Consider the following 21,659-nt stretch of genomic DNA (forward strand, 5'->3'; position numbering starts at 1 on the left):
TTTCCGACACCTCCCTCCCCTTTCTGGATCTTTCTGTCTCTACCTCTGGAGCCAGCTTATCTATTGATGTCTACTATAAGCCTACGGACTCTCACAGCTACCTGGACTATTCCTCTTCTCACCCTGTCTCTCGCAAAAATGCCATCCCCTTCTTGCAATTCCTCCGTCTCCGCCGCATCTGCTCTCAGGATGAGGCTTTTCTTTCCAGGATGTAGGAGATGTCCTTTTCTAAAGGAAGGGGCTTCCCTTCCTCCACCATCAACTCTGCTGTCAAACACATCTCTCCCATTTCACGCACATCTGCTCTCACCCCATCCTCCCGCCACCCCACTAGGAATAGGGTTCCCCTTGTCCTCACCTACCACCCCACCAGCCTCCGGGTCCAACATATAATTCTCTCCATAACTTCCGCCACCTCCAACGGGATCCCACCACTAAGCATATCTTTCCCTCCCCCCTCTCTCTCTGCTTTCCCCAGGGATCGCTTCCTACACGACTCCCTTATCCATTTGTCCCCCTCATCCGTTGGCACCGATCTCCCTCCCGGCACTTATCCTAGTAAGCAGAACAAGTGCTACACATACCCTTACACTTCCTCCCTTACCACCATTCAGGGCCCCAGATAGTCCTTCCAGGTGAGGCGACACTTCACCTGTGAGTCGGCTGGGGTGATATACTGTGTCCGGTGCTCCCGATGTGACCTTCTATATATTGGTGAGACCTGACGCAGGCTGGGAGACCGTTTTGCTGAACACCTATGCTCTGTCCACCAGAGAAAGCAGGATCTCCCCGTGGCCACACATTTTAATTCCACGTCCCATTCCCATTCTGATATGTCTATACACGATCTCCTCTACTGTAAAGATGAAGCCACACTCAGGATGGAGGAACAACACCTATATTCTGTCTGGGTAGCCTCCAACCTGATGGCATGAACATTGACTTCTCTAACTTCTGTTAATACCCCACCTCCCCTTCGTACCCCATCTGTTATTTATTTATCATTATTTTATATATATAATTTTTTTCCTCTCTCTTTTTCTCCCTCTGTCCCTCTCACTATACTCCTTGCCCATTCTCTGGGATTCCCCCCTCCCTCTTTCTTTCTCCCTAGGCCTCCCATCCCATGATCCTTTCATATCCCTTTTGCCAATCAACTGTCCAGCTCTTGGCTCCATCCCTCCGCCTCCTGTCTTCTCCTATCATTTTGGATCTCCCCCTCCCCTTCCCACTTTCAAATCTCTTACTAGCTCTTCTTTCAGTGAGTCCTGACAAAGGGTCTCGGCCCGAAACGTCAACTCTACCTCTTCCTAGAGATGCTGCCTGGCCTGCTGCATGCACCAGCAACTTTTTAGTGTGTTGTCTGTTATTAAAGACCTCCAGCACCCAGGGCATGCCCTTTTCTCACTGTTACCATCAGATAGGAGATACAGAACCCTGAAGGCACACACTCAACGATTCAGGAACAGCTTCTTCCCGTCTGCCATCCCATTCCTAAATGGACTTTGAAGCTTTAGACACTATCTCACTTTTTTTTTAATATACAGTATTTCTGTTTCTGCACATTTTTTAATAATCTATTTTGATTTACTTGTTTATTTATTATGTTTTACTTTTTTTTTACTCTTTCTCTCTGCTTGATTATGTATTGCATTGAACAACTGCTGCTAAGTTAACAAACTTCACGTCACATGCCGGTGATAATAATTCTGATTCTGATATACTTAACATGCCAATGAAGTGGTAGAGACCACCTCAGTAAATATGTTTAAGACAAGATTGCATAGATTTTTGCATAGTAGGGGAATTAAGAGTTGTGGGGAAAAGGCAGGTAGTTGGAGATGAGATTATGGTGGATCAGCATTGTTGAATGTATTATATAAAGATATATTATTTATTAATATGTTAATAAAGATCTTATTGAATGGTGAGGCAGGCTCGGTGGGCCAAATGGCCCACTCCTGCTCCTATTTCTTAGTGTTCTTATGCCAACGGCGTAGAGAGTGGCATCCTTTTGTGTGCTGTTTTAATTCCTTTGATCCTGCGCAGTATTTCTTGCAAATTTCCTGCAGTTTCATGTATTAACTAGCGGTTAAAATAAATGTGAAGGCAACTTTGCTTATTCTAATGCAATCTTATTTATCTGGATGGTGTGGTAGGTCTTGTTTAATAAAAAATAATATTTAAGAGTGCCTGGTTTGCAATTACTTTGCAGCTTCTAGAGATTATCTGTATATTATGTGAAAGAAATGTTGCTAACCTTTACATTGTATTTTGTAGTTCAGGCTGCAAATTTGAAGCATTTGCCCTATGGACGACCAAGAGTGGTGCAGGAAAACTGTAATTGGTGTCTCCTGCATCAACACTCGTATGTAAGTGGATACCGCCATAACATTCAAATGCCGATGTGGAATGCATACACTGTCCTCAAAACTGTAAGTGACCTACACGTATTGCTTTTGATAAGTGTTTTTCTCATGTATCGCTGTTACTGGCCCCCATTCCTCTTTCAACAATTCTCCAGTGTAACACATTTGTTCTTTTTTTTGTTGAATTTATTTCAAATTGTTATGATTATTTTATTTATTGCCATAAAAATTCTGGAGTCTTTACTGTATCTAAACTATATCAGTTTAGTTCATGTCATTGTTAGAAACTGTTAAGGGAAATTGTTGTAGTTTTCTGTAGTTTATTGATAGAAAACTTGGGAGAAATGGACTTCAAAGCTATCTATTCATTTATGTCTTCCAGTCATCTTCTGAAGTTATGTGGTATGTTGAGAGAATTTTTCCCAATCCTTTCCCTCTAAATATAGGGATTACACTCCTACCCAAACGCATTGTTCTTATACACTCTGTAGCCACTTTTTTAGGTATGGGAGGTATCTAATAAAATGGCCCTGTGTGTATGTTCACGGTCTTCTGCTGCTGTAGGCAATCCACTTCAAGGCTCAATGTCTGCATTCAGAGGTGCTCTTCTACACACCATGGTTGTAATGTTCAGTTATTTAAATTATTGTCGCCTTCCTTTTAGCTTGAACGATTCTGGTCATTCTCCTCTGATCTCTCTCATTAACAAGGTGTTTTCGCCCGTAGAACTGCTGCTCATTGGAGGTTTATCTTTTACTTTGTATTTTTCACCATTTTCTGTGAACTTTAACGACAGTAACCTAACTGTGTAGAAGAGCATCGCTGAACACACACGTTGAACCTTGGGCTACAGCAGCAGAAGACCACGAACATATTCTAAGTGGTCACTTTATTGGGTATCTCCTGTGAAAATCCCAGGAGGTCAGAGGTTTGTGAGATAATCATACCATCTTTTCTGACACCAACAATCATTTCACAATCAAGGTCATTTCTCCCCTATTCTGATGCTTGATCTGAATAACAACTGAACCTCTTGACAATATCTCCGTACTTTTATGCATTGAGTTGCTGTCACATGATTGACTAGCCATTTGCATTAACGAGCAGGTACACAAGTGAACCTAATAAAATGGCCACTGATTGTGTATAATGTGTGAGGGCCTCCACCAATCAGAGTTGACCATGAATATTGCATCCTAGCTGTCTAGATCTGCAAGCCTGGACAGGACGATGTGGAGTGCAAGTTGTTGCCCATGTAGCAAGCTCCCTCTCTCCACGCAGCTGATGAACCTGAGGCAAAAACAGTTGGGACTGTTCCCCGCTTCTCCCTTGCCTATGCAGTGATGGAAATTCTGAACTTACTAGCCAAGCTGCCTGGATGATTTCCCGTCTATGCCCTGTCACTGGACTTCACCTAGCAGTGGAGTGGCAGATTGCTGTGGTCCCCATTCAATTAAACCTGCCTCCTCTGGATGTGAGCTTATGTTGGAGAATGTGTGCATAACTCCAAAGACCAGGTGCCATTCTGACTCCCCATTCCCTTGGATAGAATTTATAGCACAGTGGGGTGGGAAGGGAATGGAAAAATTGGTTATACTTGTGGATGGCCTAGCATTTTCAGCTCATGTGTAGTGTTTTTATTTAAATAAACTCAAACATTTCATAATATTGAATTCTTAAATATACCATGGAGAGCATTCTATCTGGCTGCATCACCGTCTGGTATGGTGAGCGGGGGGATGGCTACCGCGCAGGATCAAAGTAAACTGCAGAGAGTTGTAAACTTAATCAGCTCCATCATGGGCATCCAGGACATCTTCAAGGAGCGATGCCTCAAAAAGATCCATTATTAAGGGCCCCCATTACCCAGGTTATGCTTTGTTCTCATTGCTACCATCAGAAAGCCTGAAGCCAATTTCTGAATGGACGTTGAACCCATGTACACTACCTCATTACATTTTAATTTTTGCATTATTTATTTAACTTAACTATTTAATATATGTACTTACTGTGATTGTTATTTTTCTATTATTATGTTTTGCATTGTACTGCTGCGGCAGAGACAACGAATTTCACGACATGTGCCGCTGATATTAATTCTGATTCTGTTTCTGAGTTTTCAATGTTACGTACCCCGTAACTGGGTTGCCAAACCAGCAGAAATGGACCACTTAGTTGGAGTCTGGTTTAACAGAAACTAATGAAGTTTTATTAAAGAAATAAGTAACACAGTACTCTAATCGTAAGGATCTAAATGCAACAGGTTAGCAATGATAAAACACACATATACACAGAACTAGGGTAATAGGAATCAACCAAGCTCTATCGCAGTCTAGGGGTAAAATGATCAGTCTCAAGTGACGCAGAGTTCAGTTCAGCTTAGTACAGTTCGCAGTAATCGCTGTTGTGCCGTTGGAGAGAGAGAGAGAGAGCGCGAATTTTGATTCAAACAGACCTTTGATGTTCTTGGCAGTTAGCTTTCGGGCGAACCCTTTTATGTCTTCTGTGGTCACCGACTGTGACCCCTCCATTCCGGATACGACCGTTCTTCCGCGGTGAACCCGGCACCCAGGCAAGAGCGGACACACACACCAGATTCCCGCCGACCTTCCCTTTTCACCCTGTCAGTCTATGGTCGGTTCCCTCGAACCAGACCTCCAACTCCCACCAATTTGTGGGGGCACACCGCTCTTCCAGGGTCTCGTTATCTCGTGATCTCGTGGTGTGTGTTGTGCCTTAGCGAACCTGTTCTTTTCATCCCCCTGCTGGAGTATCGCCTGTCCGTCAACCTTCAAACAGTTCAGGTTCAAAGCAACCGGTTTGACAATATTCTGAAATGTGTTTCTTTCTCGTTAATCTCTCTCTTCTCTCTTATTAGCAATTTGAATGTTTCTCCATTGTCTCTCAGTAGCATCAATCTTCTGATAACTTGGTTTTTCGTCACATCAATGCTTCTGATATCAGAAACAGTGAATAAAACATGGCGAAGCCGACGACATGGCTTTGTCAGTTGCCAAAAATTTCTGGGCATTTGTATGACCAAACCAAAACAAGCCCTTTTCCACATTACTCATCTGGTTTCAATTTTTTTTTTGCTGCTTAGCATTTCGTTTCTTGGATTGCCTTCATCAGCAGGATTCAGCCTCTTCACCCAGAGAGGGTTCATTTAGGGGAATGGGGAGCACAGTAGTGAACATGGGACACTGTGGTGAATATAGGCAGAAGGCTGTACCTGGAAGTTCCAGACCAGTGGTCTGTCCTTAAATTTGAAAATAGTTTGGTGGCCCCCTGTTTACTGACATTTACTGAAATAGCTTTCTCGTTGATTTGAAACCACTTTATTTGATTAGATTAGATTCAACGTTATTGTCATTGTGCCGAGTACAGATACAAAGCCGATGAAATGCAGTTAGCATCTAACCAGAAATGCAAAGAATAGCGTTATTTACAAAATAACTGCGAATAAAAAGTAAGTGCTACAGCACACAAATATAAATGTACTGAGACAGTACAATATGGGTGCAGTACTGCTTAGCGCTGTGATGTGAGGTTCATCAGGGTCACAGCCTCAGGGAGGAAGCTCTTCCTGTGCCTGCTGGTGCGGGAGCAGAAGTTCCTGTAGCGCCTATATGATGGGAGGAGAGTAAGATATTTAGTCTAGTTTGTGCTAGGATATCCAGTCTGCATGGATGGCTGAGTGCTTTTAAGTATCAGCATTAATGTTGAGTGTTACATCTGGCATAGTTAATATATTTTAATCAGATCAAAAATGCCCTGCAGCTGATTTAAATTTGTTTTTGACATCTCTTCTAAAATACCTATGATGATGATACTTCAGGCAAGGCATTTTTAATTTGTGCTATTATTGTTTGACGCTAAGAAGCAAAACCTAAGACTGCTTACCATTTAGAAAGAAATAATTTGACCTGGATGTACCTGTTGATTAGACTAACATTACATTATATACGGCAATGAATCTGCATACAAAAGCAGGATGAGCCTCTGTTCCTTTCATTGTTTCTATATATTTTATAATGTGTTCATTTTGATCATTTTGTCTGTGGAAACATCTTAAGAAAAACTTCATAAGGAAACACTCAAGTTTTTTTTTTGTTCTTAGTTAATGGCTAATTTCAGACTAATTGCCAAAAATTTGATCTGAACTAGCAATAAGAAGTCTCCTAATAACCAGAATTAAGTGCCAAGTACTAGAGACAGTTTGTATTGAGAAATTTTGCCTCTAGGGATAATTTGGAAACAGAAAGAGATTGGTTTGACTGAAGATGTATGCAGAGGCTTTTGGAAATACAGCATCTGTTGGCAGTGTTGTCGAATAGAGGAAGATAGCTTCCAGTTTCCACAAGTGCTGAAAGTGATCTGTGGTTTATTTCTTACTGAAATTAGAGGAGGTTCTTTTGTCAAAGCAGTGCACACTTTCTCGTCTTCAGAAATTGCCAAACATTTTTCTACCCATGGAAACTTATCCTTAATGTGATAGACAATAATAGAAGTTCACAACACCAAATTTCACTTGATTGCCGAAATATTGATATAGCTTTTCTGAGAAAGGTAATGTACAAGATCTTTATTCTAAACAGACTAGCACTAATTTAAAATACACATACATTCATTTACTAAATTAGTCTGTGTACTTTTTGTTCTTGTTATCATCATTCAGGTGCCTTGCCGTTCGGCGTGGGCGATCATGTCTTTCCATCCAACACGGTCCCTGACCCTCCAAATTGTAGTTGTTGCCTCCCCTGTTTCTAACCATGATGTTATTCCATCTATCATTTTCATTCTCTGTCTGCCTCTGCTTCTTTTTCCTTCCAGCTTTCCAGTTGTAACTAAACATTCTAATGTCTCTCTTCGCATGATGTGTCCAAAGAATTTTGATTGCTGTTTTCTGATTTTTTTTAAGAAATGTACGTTTTGTTTTCGTTCTCTGTGAAACTTCTTCGTTGGCTATCCTGTCCGTATATGATATGCATAGCATTCTTCTGAGGAACCACATCTCTGCTGCACTGATTCTTTTTTCCATTGCATTTGTGATGGTCCATGACTCGCAGCCATACATCATTATAGGAAGAGCGTAGCAGCTGAGATTTCTAAGGCGGATGTCAATTGCTATTTTCTTGTTTGTTAGGATGTTTCTCATTTCTGTAAATGCTATTCTTGCTTTTATGTCTGTTTCGCATTTGCCACCAGATGTTACCCATGATCCAAGGTACTTGAAGTTGAGAACTTGTTTCGGGATTTAATTTCCCAGTATGATCCTACAGTTTGAGATATCAGGTTTCTTTGATATTACCATTACTTCAGTTTTCTTTTTGTTTAAGGTTAGGCCAAGTCTTTCGCTCCCTGTGTTGATGGTAGATACTAGTTTCTGTAAATGTTCTTGTATGCACATGAAAATGAGGAGTAGTTGTAGTCGGTGTAGCCCACTCAAACCTGCTCTGTCATTTAATAAGATCATAGCTGATTTCCCTTGCAACCTTACGACCCCTAAAGTATCTGTTTGTATCTGCCTTAAAAGTATTCAAAGTTTCTGCCTCCAGGAAGAGGGCCCAAAAGACTGAGATGCCTCTTCTCTGTCTTAAACTGTGACCTATTTATTCTAGAATTGAAGTTGAAGAGCCCAACACACTGATCCTCAGAATGAACAGTTCCTGTCTATATAGACATTAGCCAACTGGATATCAGAAACCCATAGAAGCCTTTCCTCCAAACCAGCCTAACTCAACTTTCTTGCCCTGTTGTATCTACAGCTCACGGTACATTAGTGTGATCAGTAAGTTGTAGATGTAATAATCCAAAAATAATTGTCAACACCTTTTTGAGTAGAAAATGAATTTTTAACCGACCTTTCTTGGAAAAAAAAGTTAAGCTTAGTTTACCTTTCTTGAAATTATTCTTTCTTTCCCTTTCATAAATTTTAAAAAACTCATAAAGACAAACATAACATATTTCTGAAATTTGGGTCGAACTTAAGATAAGCAGACACAGGTTTCACATTCAACTGAAATGAGATGATATCTATCCTTGCTCTTAGAAACATAGAAAACCTACAGCACAATACAGGCCCTTCAGCCCACAATGCTGTGCCAAACATGTACTTACTTTAGAAATTACCTAGGGTTTCCCATAGCCCTCTATTTTTCTAAGCTCCATGTACCTATCCAGGAGTCTCTTAAAAGACCCTATCATTTCCATCTCTGCCGCCGCACCGGCAGCCCATTCCACACACTCACCACTCTGTGTAAAAATAACTTACCCCTGACATCTCCTCTGTACCTACTTCCAAGCACCATAAAACTGTGCCCTCTCGTGTTAGCCATTTCAGCCTTGTGAAAAAGTCTCTGACTATCCACACGAACAATGCTTCTCAACATCTTATACACCTCTTCAGGTCACCTCTCATTCTCTGTCGCCCCAAGGAGAAAAGGCCGAGGTCACTCAACTTTTTCTCGTAAGGCATGCTTCCCAATCCAGGCAACATCCTTGTAAAACCCTAAACTTTATTAGGAGTTTGAAGCGATTTGGCATGTCAACAAAAACGCTCAAAAACTTCTATAGTTGCACTGTGGAGAGCATTCTGGCAGGCTGCATCACTGTCTGGTATGGAGGGGCTACTGCACAGGACTGAAAGAAGCTGCAGAAGGTTATATATCTAGTCAGCTCCATCTTGGGCACTAGCTTACAAAGTACCGAGGACATCTTTAGGAAGCAGTGTCTCAGAAAGGCAGCGTCCATTATTAAAGACATCCAGCACCCAGGGCATGCCCTTTTCTCACTGTTACCATTTAGTAGGAGGTCCAGAAGCCTGAAGGTACATACTAAGCGATTCAGGAACAGCTTCTTCCCCTCTGCCATTCGATTCCTAAATTAAGCTTTGGACACTACCTCACTTTTTTAATATACATTATTTCTGTTTTTGCACATTTTTTAATAATCTATTCAATATATGTAATTGATTTACTTGTTTATTTATTATGTATTATTATTATTTTTACTCTCTCTGCTAGATTATGTATTGCATTGAACTGCTGCTGCTAAGTTAACAAATTTCTGGTCACATGCCGGTGATAATAAACCTGATTCTGATTCTAATTCTAAATTCCTCTGCACCCTTTCTATAGTTTCCACATCCTTCCCGTAGTGAGGTTACCTGAGTACAGTACTCCAAGTGGGGTCTGACCAAGGTCCTATATAGCTGTAACATTACCTCTCGGCTCTTAAACTTGATCCCACGGTTGATGAAGGCCAATGCACTGTATGCCTTCTTAACCACAGAGTCAACGTACACAGCAGCTTTGAGTGTCCTATGGGCTGTGACCTGAAGATCCCACTGATCCTCCACTCTGCCAAGAGTCTTACCATTGGAAACACATGTCCTCAGGGAAACGTACAGAAGAAATGTGGCAACTGTTCTGGGGTTATTTGCGTGGTGTCCTGCATAGGTACATTCCAATGAGACAGGGAACGGGTGGTAGGATACAGAAACTATCGTGGACAAAGTCTGTTGTAAATCTAATCAAGAAGAAAAGAAAAGCTTACAAAAGGTTCAAAAAACTAGGTAATGATAGAGATCTGGAAGATTATTAGGCTAGCAGGAAGGAGTTTAAGAATGAAATTAGGAGAGCCAGAAGGGGCCATGAGAAGGCCTTGGCAGACTAAGGAAAACACCAAGGTATTCAACAAATACGTGAAGAGCAAGAGGATAAGACGTGAGAGAACAGGACCAATCAAGTGTGACAGTGGAGAAGTGTGCATGGAACAGGAGGAGATAGCAGAGGTACTTAATGAATACTTTGGTCCAGTATTCACTACGGAAAAGGGTCTTGGCGATTGTACGGATGACTTACAGCAGACTGAAAAACTTGAGCATGTCGATATTAAGGAAGAGGATGTGCTTGGAGCTTTTGGAAAGCAACAAGTTAGGTAAGTCATTGCGACCGAATGAGATGTACCCCAGACTACTGTAGGAAGTGAGGGAGGAGATTGCTGAGCCTCTGGCAATGATCTTTGCATCATCAATGGGGACGGGAGAGGTTCCAGAGGATTAGAGGGTTGTGGATGTTGTTCCCTTTTTCAAGAAAGGGAGTAGGAATAGCCTCGGAAACTATAAACCAGTGAGTCTTACTTCAGCGGTTGATAAGTTAATGGAGAAGATCCTGAGAGGTAGGATTTATGAACATTTGGAGAGGCATAATACAATTGGGAATAGTCAGCATGGCTTTGTCAAAGGCAGGTCGTGCCTTACGAGCCTGATTGAATTTTTTGAGGACGTGACTGAACACATTGATGAAGGTAGAGCCGTAGATATAGTGTATATAAATTTCAGTAAGGTATTTGATAAGGTACCCCATGCAAGGCTTATTGAGAAAGTAAGGAGGCATGGGATTCAAGGGGATATTGCTTTGTGGATCCAGAACTGGCTTGCCCACAGAAGGCAAAGAGTGGTTGTATTTGACCTACCAAAATGAGCCACCTCACACTTATCACGCTTGAACTTCATCTGCCACTTCTCAGCACAATTTTGCATCCTGTGCATGTACCGATGTAACCTCTGACAGCCCTCCACACTATCCACAACATCCCCAACCTTTGTGTCATCAGCAAATTTACTCACCCATCCCTCCACTTCCTCATCCAGGTCATTTATAAAGATCACGAAGAGAAGGGGTCCCAGAACAGATCCCTGAGGCACACCACTGGTTACTGACCTCCATGCAGAATATAATCCGTCTACAACCACTCTTTTCCTTCTGTGGGCAAGCCAATTCTGGAAAAACATTCCATCAGGCTTGGAAAGCACGACCTGCCTTTGACAAAGCCACGCCAATCCTCCAGAACCTCTCCGGTCACCACTGATGATGCAAAGATCATTGCCAGAGGCTCAGCAATCTTCTCCCTCACTTCCCACAGTGTCCTGGGGTACATCTCATCCGGTCCTGGTGACTTATCCAACTTGATGCTTTCCAAAAGCTCCAGCACATCCTCTTTCTTAATTATACCCGCTTGTATTAGCCATTTCTGCCCTGGGTTAAAAGTGTCTGGCTTGATGTTGAAGAACAAAAAGCTTGCTCACACATGTAAGAAGTTGAAAACTGCAGCAAAATGTTCATTGCTTTCCTATGAATATCAAGATACTCTTTCTTTCACAGAAATGTAGAACTTGTCCAGGGGCAGGTCAGTAAATCTCATCTTGAGTACATGCTCACAAAGTTCTTCCTCTTCTGTCAAAGTCAAGTTCTCAGTCTGAGCAGAAGATTCAGAGAAAGGGTCCTTCACCCTGTCATGTACTTGTGTGAAAGGGAGGAAAATAGTGTTCAATTTTGTTCTGCAGTTCTTCCAGGTAGTTTTCAACAAGACTCAAGACTTTCTGATATCCTTCCTCTCTCTCAAGTCCAAGCAGCAGTGGAAACATTTCAAGATTTCCTTTTGCAGCATGATTTTTCCAAAGATTCAGTTTCCTTTTAAATCCAAGAATCTTGTCACTTGAAGTCAAAACGTTTTCTCCAGGGCCTTGCAGAGACTTGTTCAACTGGTTCATATGATGAAAAATGTCTGTTAAGTGGGCTAGTTTCTGCAGCCATTCTTCATCTTCAAAGCACTTAGCAAAAGCTATTTTCTTGAAAGTACTCCAGCAATTCACCTTTCACCTCAAACACCCTGTTGAGAACTCTTCTTCTGCTAAGCCACTGGATTTCTGTATGTAGCAGGAGATTGGTGTGCTCCTTGTCCAGGTTTTTACACAGTTTTTTAAACATTCTTGAGTGAAGTGGTCTTGAAGCTACTAAATAACTTGCTTCCCAAGTCCTTTTACTGACTGTGACTTTATTTTCAAAAGTTTTAATCTGTTTGTTTTGAGATTGCAATAGTTGTTTAAAATAATCAGCACTTTTACGTGTCATATGGCTGTGATTTGTAGTTAAGTGTCTTTTCAATTTGGCTGGAGCCATTGCTGCGTTTGTAAGTTGTTTGCCACAGACATTCTCACATCCCTCAACAACCCTGACCAGCTGAAATCCATCACAGCAAATGTGGAGCAGATCCTGAAGGCTGGAGGATTCAAGCTCAAGCCTTGGGTCTTTTCTGGGCAAAGTGGGAGGAAAGAGTGCAGTGACAAGCTGGAGAAGTCCAAGGCAGAAACCATGATCTTGCCAAACCAAATGTGCGATGATGACAATAAGGCCCTTGGCCTGGGCTACATAGTAGAAGAGAACAAGCTCCATGTCATGATTGCAATCAATTTCTCGAACAGAAAGAGAAAAATGAGACTTGGCCTTCTACAAGAGCAAATCAGAGACCAGATGCCAAACCCCCTGACACAAAGAGAACTGCTCAGCCAAGTATCAGGGCTGTATGACCCAGCTGGCCTGTTAACTCCTGCTAAGCAGAAGGGAGCTATTCTGGTACGAAGGGCGTTCCAAGAGGCAAAGGGCGAAAGGTATCTAGTGAAAGACACATGGTACATAGCACTCTCAGATGGCCTCAGGGAGGATGCAATCAAGCTCTCAGAGGAGTACATTCAGCTTGGCAAAGTAAAGTTCACCAGGGCACTGACTCCCCCATGCTTCACTGAGGAACCCTGGACAATCACGTTCTGTAATGGAAGCGAGCACGCCTATGGAGCAGTGATGTACCTAAGGTGGAACTCAGACCAGGGCTCACAAGACAAGACAAAGGAGCAGAAGTAGGCCATTCTGCCCATCGAGTCTGCTCCGCAGCTTCCCCATGAGCTAAACTATTCACCCATCTAGTTCCAATTTCTGGCTTTTTCCCCATATCGCTTGATACCCTGACTAATTAGATACCTGTCAATCTCCTCCTTTAACACCCTCAATGATCGGGCCTCCACAGCTGTATGTGGCAACGAATTCCACAAATCCACGACCCTCTGGATAAAAAAAATTTCCCCTCATCTCTGTTTTAACTGGGTACCCTCTAATTCTAAGACTATGGCCTCTTGTCCTGGACTCACCCACCAAGGGAAACAACCTTTCCACATCTACTCTGTCCAACCCGTTCAACATTCGAAAAGTTTCTATGAGATCCCCTGTCATTCTTCTGTACTCTAATGAATACAATCCAAGAGCCGACAAATGCTCCTCATATGTTAGCCCTTGCATTCCAGGAATCATCCTAGTAAATCTTCCCTGAACTCTCTCCAACATCAGTACATCCTTTCTAAGATAGGGGGCCCAAAACTGCACACAGTATTCCAAATGAGGTCTCACTAATGCCCCATAGAGCCTCATCAACACCTCCTTACTCTTATACACTATTCCTCTTGAAATGAATGCCAACATAGCATTCGCTTTCCTTACTGCCGATCCAACTTGGTGGTTAACCTTTAGGGTATCCTGCACGAGGACCCCCAAGTCCCTTTGCACTTCCGATTTTTGAATTTTCTCCCCATCTAAATAATAATCTGCCCGATTATTTCTTCTTCCAAAATATACAACCGTACATTTGTCAACGTTGTATCTCATCTGCCATTTCTTTGCCCCCTCTCCTAAACTGACTAAGTGTCTCCGCAACCTCTCCATTTCTTCAACATTTCCTGCTCCTCCACCTATCTTGGTGTCATCCGCAAACTTAGCCACAAAACCATTTAATCCATAATCCAAATCATCGATATACATCATAAAAAGAAGTGGCCACAACACCGACCCCTGCGGAACACCACTAGTAACCGGCAACCAATCAGAATAGGATCCCTTTATTCCCACCCTTTGCTTTCTGCCTATCAGCTAATGCTCCACCCATTTCAATATCTTTCCTATAATTCCATGGGCTCTCATCTTATTAAGCAGCCTCGTATGTGGCACCTTATCGAAGGCCTTTTGAAAATCCAAATACACAACATCCACAGCCTCTCCCTTGTCAATCTTATTCGAGATTACCTCAAAAAATTCCAATAGGTTGGTAAGGCAGGATCTTCCCTTCATGAAACCATGCTGGCTTCGGCCTATCTTGTCATGCACCTTGAGGTATTTCATAACCTCGTCCTTGAGGATTGACTCCAATATCTTTCCAACTCCTGATGTCAGACTAATAGGTCTGTAATTTTCTTTTTGCTGCCTCCTTCCTTTTGTAAGTAGCGGAACTACATTTGCGACCTTCCAGTCCTCCAGAACCATGCCAGAGTTTATTGATTCCTGGAAAATCATTTCCAATGCTTCCACAATCTCCAAAGCCACCTCCTTCAGAACCCTTGGGTGCACCTCATCTGGACTGGGAGACTTATCTATTCTTAGTCTACTTAACTTCCCAAGCACTTTCTCTCTAGTAATCTTGACTATACCTAATTCTATTCCCTGATACCTCTGGCTATCAGGTATATTGCTCATGTCTTCCACTGTGAAGACTGATGCAAAATACTCATTCTGTTCCTCTGCCATCTCTTTGTTATCCATTATAATTTCTCCAGCATTATTTTCAGTCGGTCCCGTATCTACCCTTGTCACTCTTTTACTCTTCATATATTTAAAAAAACTCTTAGTATCCTTTTTTATGTTAATCGCCAACTTCCTTTCATAATTCATCTTTTCTTTCCTAATGACTTTCTTAGTTTCCTTCTGTAAATTTTTAAAATCTTTCAGTCCTCATTTTTCTCACTAATTCTTGCTTCCTTGTACGCCGTTTCTTTTGCTTTTATTTTTGCCTTAACCTCTCTCGTTAACCACATTTGTGCCATTTTTCCATTCATGATTTTCTTTTTTCTTGGAATATATTTTTCCTTCATTTTCCTTATTTCTTGTAGGAATTTCATCCAATTCTGCTCTGCCGTCCCTCCATTTAGTTTACTTTTCCAATCGACTTGGGCCAGTTCCTCTCTCATACCACTGTAATTTCCCCTGTTCCACTGAAATATCGATACACCTGATACCAGCTTCTCCTTTTCAAATTTGAAACTGAACTCAATCATATTATGATCACTACTTCCAAGAGGTTCCTTTACCTCCAGCTCCCTAATCGCCTCAGGTTCCTTACACAGCACCCAATCCAAAATAGCCGGTACCCCGGTGGGCTTCTGGACAAGCTGCTCCAAAAAGCCATCCTGTAGGCATTCTACAAACTCCCTCTCCTGAGATCCATTACCTTCCTGACTTTCCCAATCTACTTTCATATTAAAATCCCCCAGAGTTATCTTGACATTTTCCTTCTGACACGCTTTTTCTATTTCCAGCTGCAACTTTTAGTCCACATCCTGGCTGCTGTTTGGAGGCCTGTATATAACTGCTATTAGTGTCTTTTTACCCTTGCCATTTCTTAATTCTACCCATAAGGATTCTACCTCTTCTAATCCTATGTCCCTTCTTTCTATTGATTTGATATCGTTACTTACCATCAGGGCCACGCCACCCCCTTTACCTACCTTCCTATCCTTTCTGTGCACTGAGTATCCTGGGATATTCAGCTCCCAATCACATCCATCATTTAGCCATGACTTGGTGATGGCCACAATGTCATATGTTTTAACCTGCAGCTGTGCAGCAAGGTCATCCACTTTATTTCTAATGCTGCGTGCATTTAAGTACAGTACATTTAGATCAGTATCTGTTGCCGATTTTGCTATATTTCTATTTTGCAGCAAATTATCCTGTATATTCACCGGCCTGTCCTTCTTGCCATCTTTGCTGCACAGTATTTTTGACTTATTTCTATTTTCCTTTTCCTCGACCCTAACACCTTGGTTTCCTTCCCCCTGCCAACTTAGTTTAAACCCTCCCTAACAGCTATATTAAACAATCCCGCCGGGATATTAGTACCTTTTGAGTTCAGGTGTAATCCATCTTTTTTGTATAAGTTATACCTTCCCCAAAATAGATCCCCATGATTCAAGAATTTCAAGCCTTGCCCCCTGCTCCAGTTACTTAGCCGCACATTCACCTGCTTAATTCTGCTATTCTTACCATCATTAGCGTGCAGCTCAGGCAGCAATCCTGATATTATTACTCTGGAGGTCCGGCTTTTCAATTTTCTTCCTAGCTCCCAGTAATCTTTCTTCAGGACCTCCTCTCTTTTTCTGTCTATGTCATTGGTACCAACATGTACCAAGACTTCCGGCTGCTCGCCCTGTCTCCTCAGAATACTCTGGACTCGATCTGAGACATCCTGTACCTTGGCACCAGGGAGGCAACACACCATCCGGGTATCCTTGTCCGGCTCACAGAATCTCTTGTCCGTCCCCTTTACGATGGAATCCCCTATAACTACCGCATTTCTTCTTGCTCTCTTGTTTTCGGCACTGGGCAGAATGCCAGAGTCTCGTTCACTGTGGTCCTCCTCTGTCAGGTCTGCCTCTTCAACAGTATCCAAAACGACATATCGATTTCTGAGGGGGATTGTCACAGGGGTGCTATCCACTACCTCTCTATAGGTAGTATCTATCACCTCCTCACTTTCCCTAATTAGCTGAAGGTCATCAGTTTCCATCTCCAGCTCCTTAACATGGTCCTTCAGGAGCCTCATCTCAGTGCACCTGGTGCACATGTAATCCTTGGGGAGGCTGGGAGTCTCCCAGGGTCCCCACATCTGGCACTCCAAGCACAACACTAATCCTAGATGCATACCTCTGATGCTACTGTTTGTACTAAATACTAAAAAAACTGTAACTTACTCCGTTACTATGAGACTCAACAGTCTCAGGAAGCCTCTTCCCGTCTCCGCCGAAGCCCATTGAGCCAAGCCCTTTCACTCTGCACCCTCTCACTCCGCAGCCCGCTCCGACGCTGCCCACTGGATATGGTGGTTTTCTTTTTAAACTGTTTGCGCTCAACTGGCTGACATCACGCGCCTGCGCAGTCTGGCCTGTCTCCTGCTCCGAGAAATAAAATGTCTTCTCACCGGAAATCCTTAGCCTCTTACCACTGTCTTCTTGATCCGAAGAGATCAATCGTCAGGCTGGTGGAATGCACAGAGAAACGTCACTGTTGGGGACATCGTCTGGTTAAGCGACTAAAATACACTGAGAGGACATTTCAAGCTTGGCAGAGTCGTCAATACTAATCCGCAAAGGCATCGTGAGGGACGGCATCGTCAGGATCTTCCCAAGCTACAGTGTTCCTGTAACAAAAGCATTGTAAGTAACAAAAAGGCATCCAATCTCTGATGGTGGAAAAAAGACAGGATCCAAGCCACCATCCTTCACAGGGACGTCAGGTGGCTGGTTGCCTTACTACCTGCTGAGAAACAGATGGAAAGTCAAGTTAGCGATAAGTTTGCCTTTGAAGCTGGTAATCTCCCCAGTGTTTCCATGGGAAGATCGAGCGGGAGGTGTCAAGTCAAACTAGAGTTTCTAGAAAATATTGGGACCTAGAGGCAAAAGAAAATAAAATTTATAAGTAATAGCAAGAATGCACTGATAGACTGGATGGAACCTACTGCCTGAGTGCAGCTTCTGCCCAGAACACTGGGGGGACCTGGCAGCATAACAGCGGCAGTCCGGGAGCAGCGTTGGAATCCGCAGTAAGATGCTGAACTTTAAATAACTTGAGAGACTGTTTCATGGAAAAGAGTACTGCTGTCATTGCGTTTTGGGTTAGCGCTAGCCTCCCGTCACGGGGATCATCAGCATGGAACAGGTCGACTTGGATCACCAGTCTATGTAAAACCCGTTGATAAGTAGCTTTCATTGTAATGATATGGCACCAGCTGATTTCTTCAGTCCTGCCCATTACTTTTGTCTCCAGGATCCAGAAGAGGCTGGCGGACTTCTGGGGCAACAGGAGGCACTGGGGCTCTGCTGTAGTCCGACGAGCAGAGGGTGGTCAGTCACTGGTGTGTGTGCACACCCAGCTGGGGGTTCCCCTGCCTCAGGATCCTGCGGAGATTCCTGTGCAGTGACCACCCCCCCAAGATGTCATGCGCTGGCAACGCACTTCCTCCGCTGGGAACACTGCCTGCAGGAGGGCACGTGGCTCCCAGCCGAAAGCATCAGCTGTGCCACTTTGAGGGAGCTACCTGGCTTTTACCAAGAGCTGTTGATGGTATGGGGTCTAGTCTCATCCAGACAGGGTGCTCCACCGGTGGTTTAGCTGGTTCCCATCCTATCGTGGTGGGAGTCGAGGAGGCTCGGGGTAGGGATGAGATTACGGTTGCAGCACCATCTGATGGACTGGAATTGCTCTTTGGACCCAGGCCTCAGGATACCACATGGGGGACAGTCTCACCCAACATGAACAGTCTAACGGTGATGCCCACCATGCCCTTCTGCGACACTCCAAAGCATTTCTTGTATGGGTTGCTCGTGCACACCTTTCACTTCCTTGCCTTCGTCTGCTGACCAGATTCGCCTTGGTGATCTGTTTTACCAGCTGGCAGCAGAGGAGGTCCCCAGTGGAAATCTCTTTAAGCAGGGGTCTTTCCCCTGCACATTGGAGACCTGGGGTGGAAAGTGTTGCATAGAGCAGTACTGTACAACAGATATTGACACCCCGTCCACCTGTCCCTCCTGTGGCTGGGAGGAGTCAGTGTACCATGCTTATATGGAACGTATTTGGTGTGTAAATCAACTTTTATACTTTAATAAAAAAAAAGATGGACTATTTTGTGTCCGTTGTTGCACTAGTGCAATGAAATGACTCAGATGATTGTAATTCTTCATCAATAACCTTATCAGAATTGTCTGTAGACCTTGGCCTAGAATCCTCCTCTTCCGTCTCACAACTCCTCTTCAAAAATTGTCACACTGGACTGTCTTTAGAATGAAAATTTCCCTCCAATTTTCTACTACACCAGTAGTTTGTTCGCTCCCAATAGTTAGTCGGTGGCTCGTAAGGAAAGTTGGGGGAGGTAGTTTGGGAGGGAGAGGCTAACGTCATAGCCCAAATTGGGCGCCCATTCAATGCTCAGAAAATGGACTTCACGTTCCTCATCAGCCTACCATTCTCCCCTCCATGCAGTACAATGCTCACTAATTATCAATGGCCTCCACTACCTTGTGTCAAAAACTGAGAATGGACAGGGTCTTACTGTGCACTGCCATACTGGGCTGGGAGACCACTAATGAGATTGTTAGTGGGGCTGCTCAGTCACTGCTCACCACAGCGAGTGCTAGCATCGCGGATTGCACTAAGTTCAAAAAAACAATGTTTATATTTTTATCATGATCTCTCGCAGAACCCCTAACAATCTCTCATGGAACCCCGGTTGAGAAACCCTGTTCTAAACCAATCCTGAGCCAAATAAACTGAAAATTTTGCTACTTTATTTGACTGATAGCAGTGCAGCTATCAGAAAGATTTTTATTTTGCCATTTTATTACATTAAAATTAACGTCTCACCTGCGGTCATTGTCTAGTGTAAGCAGTTTCCCTACAGTGTAGTTTCAAGCCACGTAATATCAGATTGGAACTCAACACAAAACTCCGCCATGGGCGGTTCCAGGCCTAGCTGTGAAATGAAGAGAGCTGGGCATGGGGCTAGCTACCCCACCCTGTTAAAACCCCAGTACCACAGAAATGCCAACAGAAGTTCTGAAGACCTCGTCCCTGGGAGAGGATGGATCTTCAGTGGGCTACAAATGGGGACAGGGCGGAGGTCTAGGCCAGGACATAGGATTCTGGCAAGCTCCTGTCAGCAGCTATCACCCAGAAGGTGTGGGGGGCTCAAGTGTTTTATCTGACCTTAATTAAATAAAGAAAAGTATGGAGAAGCTGTTTGTTGGAAGCTCCTAGTGAACTTCAGTTGCAAATTGCACAACACATTTTCATCACCTACTGATGAAGCAGAACAGCGTTATGCTGACATTTATGATTTCACCAGACTCTGTAGGAAAGTGGCAAGTAAATTAAAATAAATTTCTGTGACTTGCATCAACTAGAGCAACCCCTGTGTAGAGCCTGCCTGGTTCCCCGCAATCACTGTGGCCAGTTGTCTTCCTAGGCCTGTGGAGCAAGACGCATCTTCTCTGTCACACATCAATATACATGTTTCCACACCTGAGAATCCTTCCAAATTGAGTGAAAGAGCATTTGAGTATAAATCTCAAGCTATAACCATAGGACCAAATATAAAAACCTGAAGCAGTTGTAAGTACCTCAGCCTTTTTTCCATGGAGCGATGGAGGATGAGAGGTGACCTGATAGAGGTGTATAAGATGATGAGAGGCATTGATCATGTGAATAGTCAGAGGCTTTTTCCCAGGGCTGAAATGGCTAGCATGAGAGGGCACAGTTTTAAGGTGCTTGGAAGTAGGTACAGAGGAGATGTCAGGGGTGAGTCTTTTACTCAGAGAGTGACGAATGTGTGGAATGGGCTGCCAGCGATGGTGGTGGAGAATACAGTAGGATCTTTTAAGAGACTCCTGGATAGGTACATGGAGCTTAGAAAAATAGAGGGCTTTGGGTAACCCTAGGTAATTTCTTAGGTAAGAACATGTTTGACACAGCTTTGCGGGCTGAAGGGCAGCTTAGCATAATCCAAGAGAGTGCTGTCAGCTCAATAAATGTATAAAACTTAAATATTCTTTATTTTTCTGCAAATGGTGAGGCTTAATTTAGAGCATTGTGTGCAGTTCTGGTCTCCTATCTAAAAGACAGATATCAATAAGTCTGAAAGGTACAGAGAAAATTTGCAACGATGTTACTGGGACTTGAGGAGCTGAGGTTTCGGGAAAGGTTGAATAGGTTAGGGCTTCATAGGGATCGTAGGTGAATGAGGGGTGATTTGATAGAGGTATACAAAAACTATGAGGGATCTAGATAAGGTAAATGCAAGCATATGTTTTCCACTGAGATTAGATGAGACTTCAACTTTTTAAGGTCATGGGTTAAGGGTGAAAGGTGAAATGTTTAAGGAGAACATGAGGGGAAACAACTTCTCTCAGAGGGTGATGAGAGTATGGAATGAGCTGCCAGTGTAAATACTCATTCAATTTCAACATTAAGAGAAATTTAGATTAGTGCATGGATGGAAGGGGTACAGTCTGGGTGTAGATTCATGGGACTAGGCAGAATTGTAGTTTGACAGACTAGATAGGCAAAGGACCCGTTTCTGTGCTGTAGTGTCGTATGACCCTATTATATATGAGGCAGACAGAGAAGGGCAGAGAGGCAAAGAGATTAAAAAATAGGCTCATACATTTGAATATTTCTGAATGCCAACAATGATTCAGTTTAAACAGCATCTTTCTCAGCTGATGATGGGGCTTTTTGGCTACCAAGGTGTCTCTAGGTGATTTTGCCGTATGTTTAGCCTTTGAGCAGGACTTCAATAGACGACAAGCTGAGGGTATTCTGTGGGGGGAGAAAAACAAATCATATTCCCAGGTGGCAG

At 43.1% G+C, this 21,659-nt stretch overlaps 1 protein-coding gene across 1 annotated transcript in view; it reads left to right on the forward strand.

The window, feature by feature from the left end:
* The window catches only part of LOC134338738 (ectonucleotide pyrophosphatase/phosphodiesterase family member 3-like), a 143,658-nt gene that overhangs the window by 108,390 nt on the left and 13,609 nt on the right, over positions 1-21,659 (forward strand). Inside the window, exon 19 of the mRNA XM_063034783.1 lies at positions 2,281-2,435. Within this exon, the coding sequence (XP_062890853.1) occupies positions 2,281-2,435 (155 nt within the window). The remainder of the gene's footprint in view (positions 1-2,280; positions 2,436-21,659) is intronic.

This window comes from Mobula hypostoma, chromosome 2 (genome assembly GCF_963921235.1).
Source record: "Mobula hypostoma chromosome 2, sMobHyp1.1, whole genome shotgun sequence".
Classification (NCBI taxonomy): domain Eukaryota; kingdom Metazoa; phylum Chordata; class Chondrichthyes; order Myliobatiformes; family Myliobatidae; genus Mobula; species Mobula hypostoma.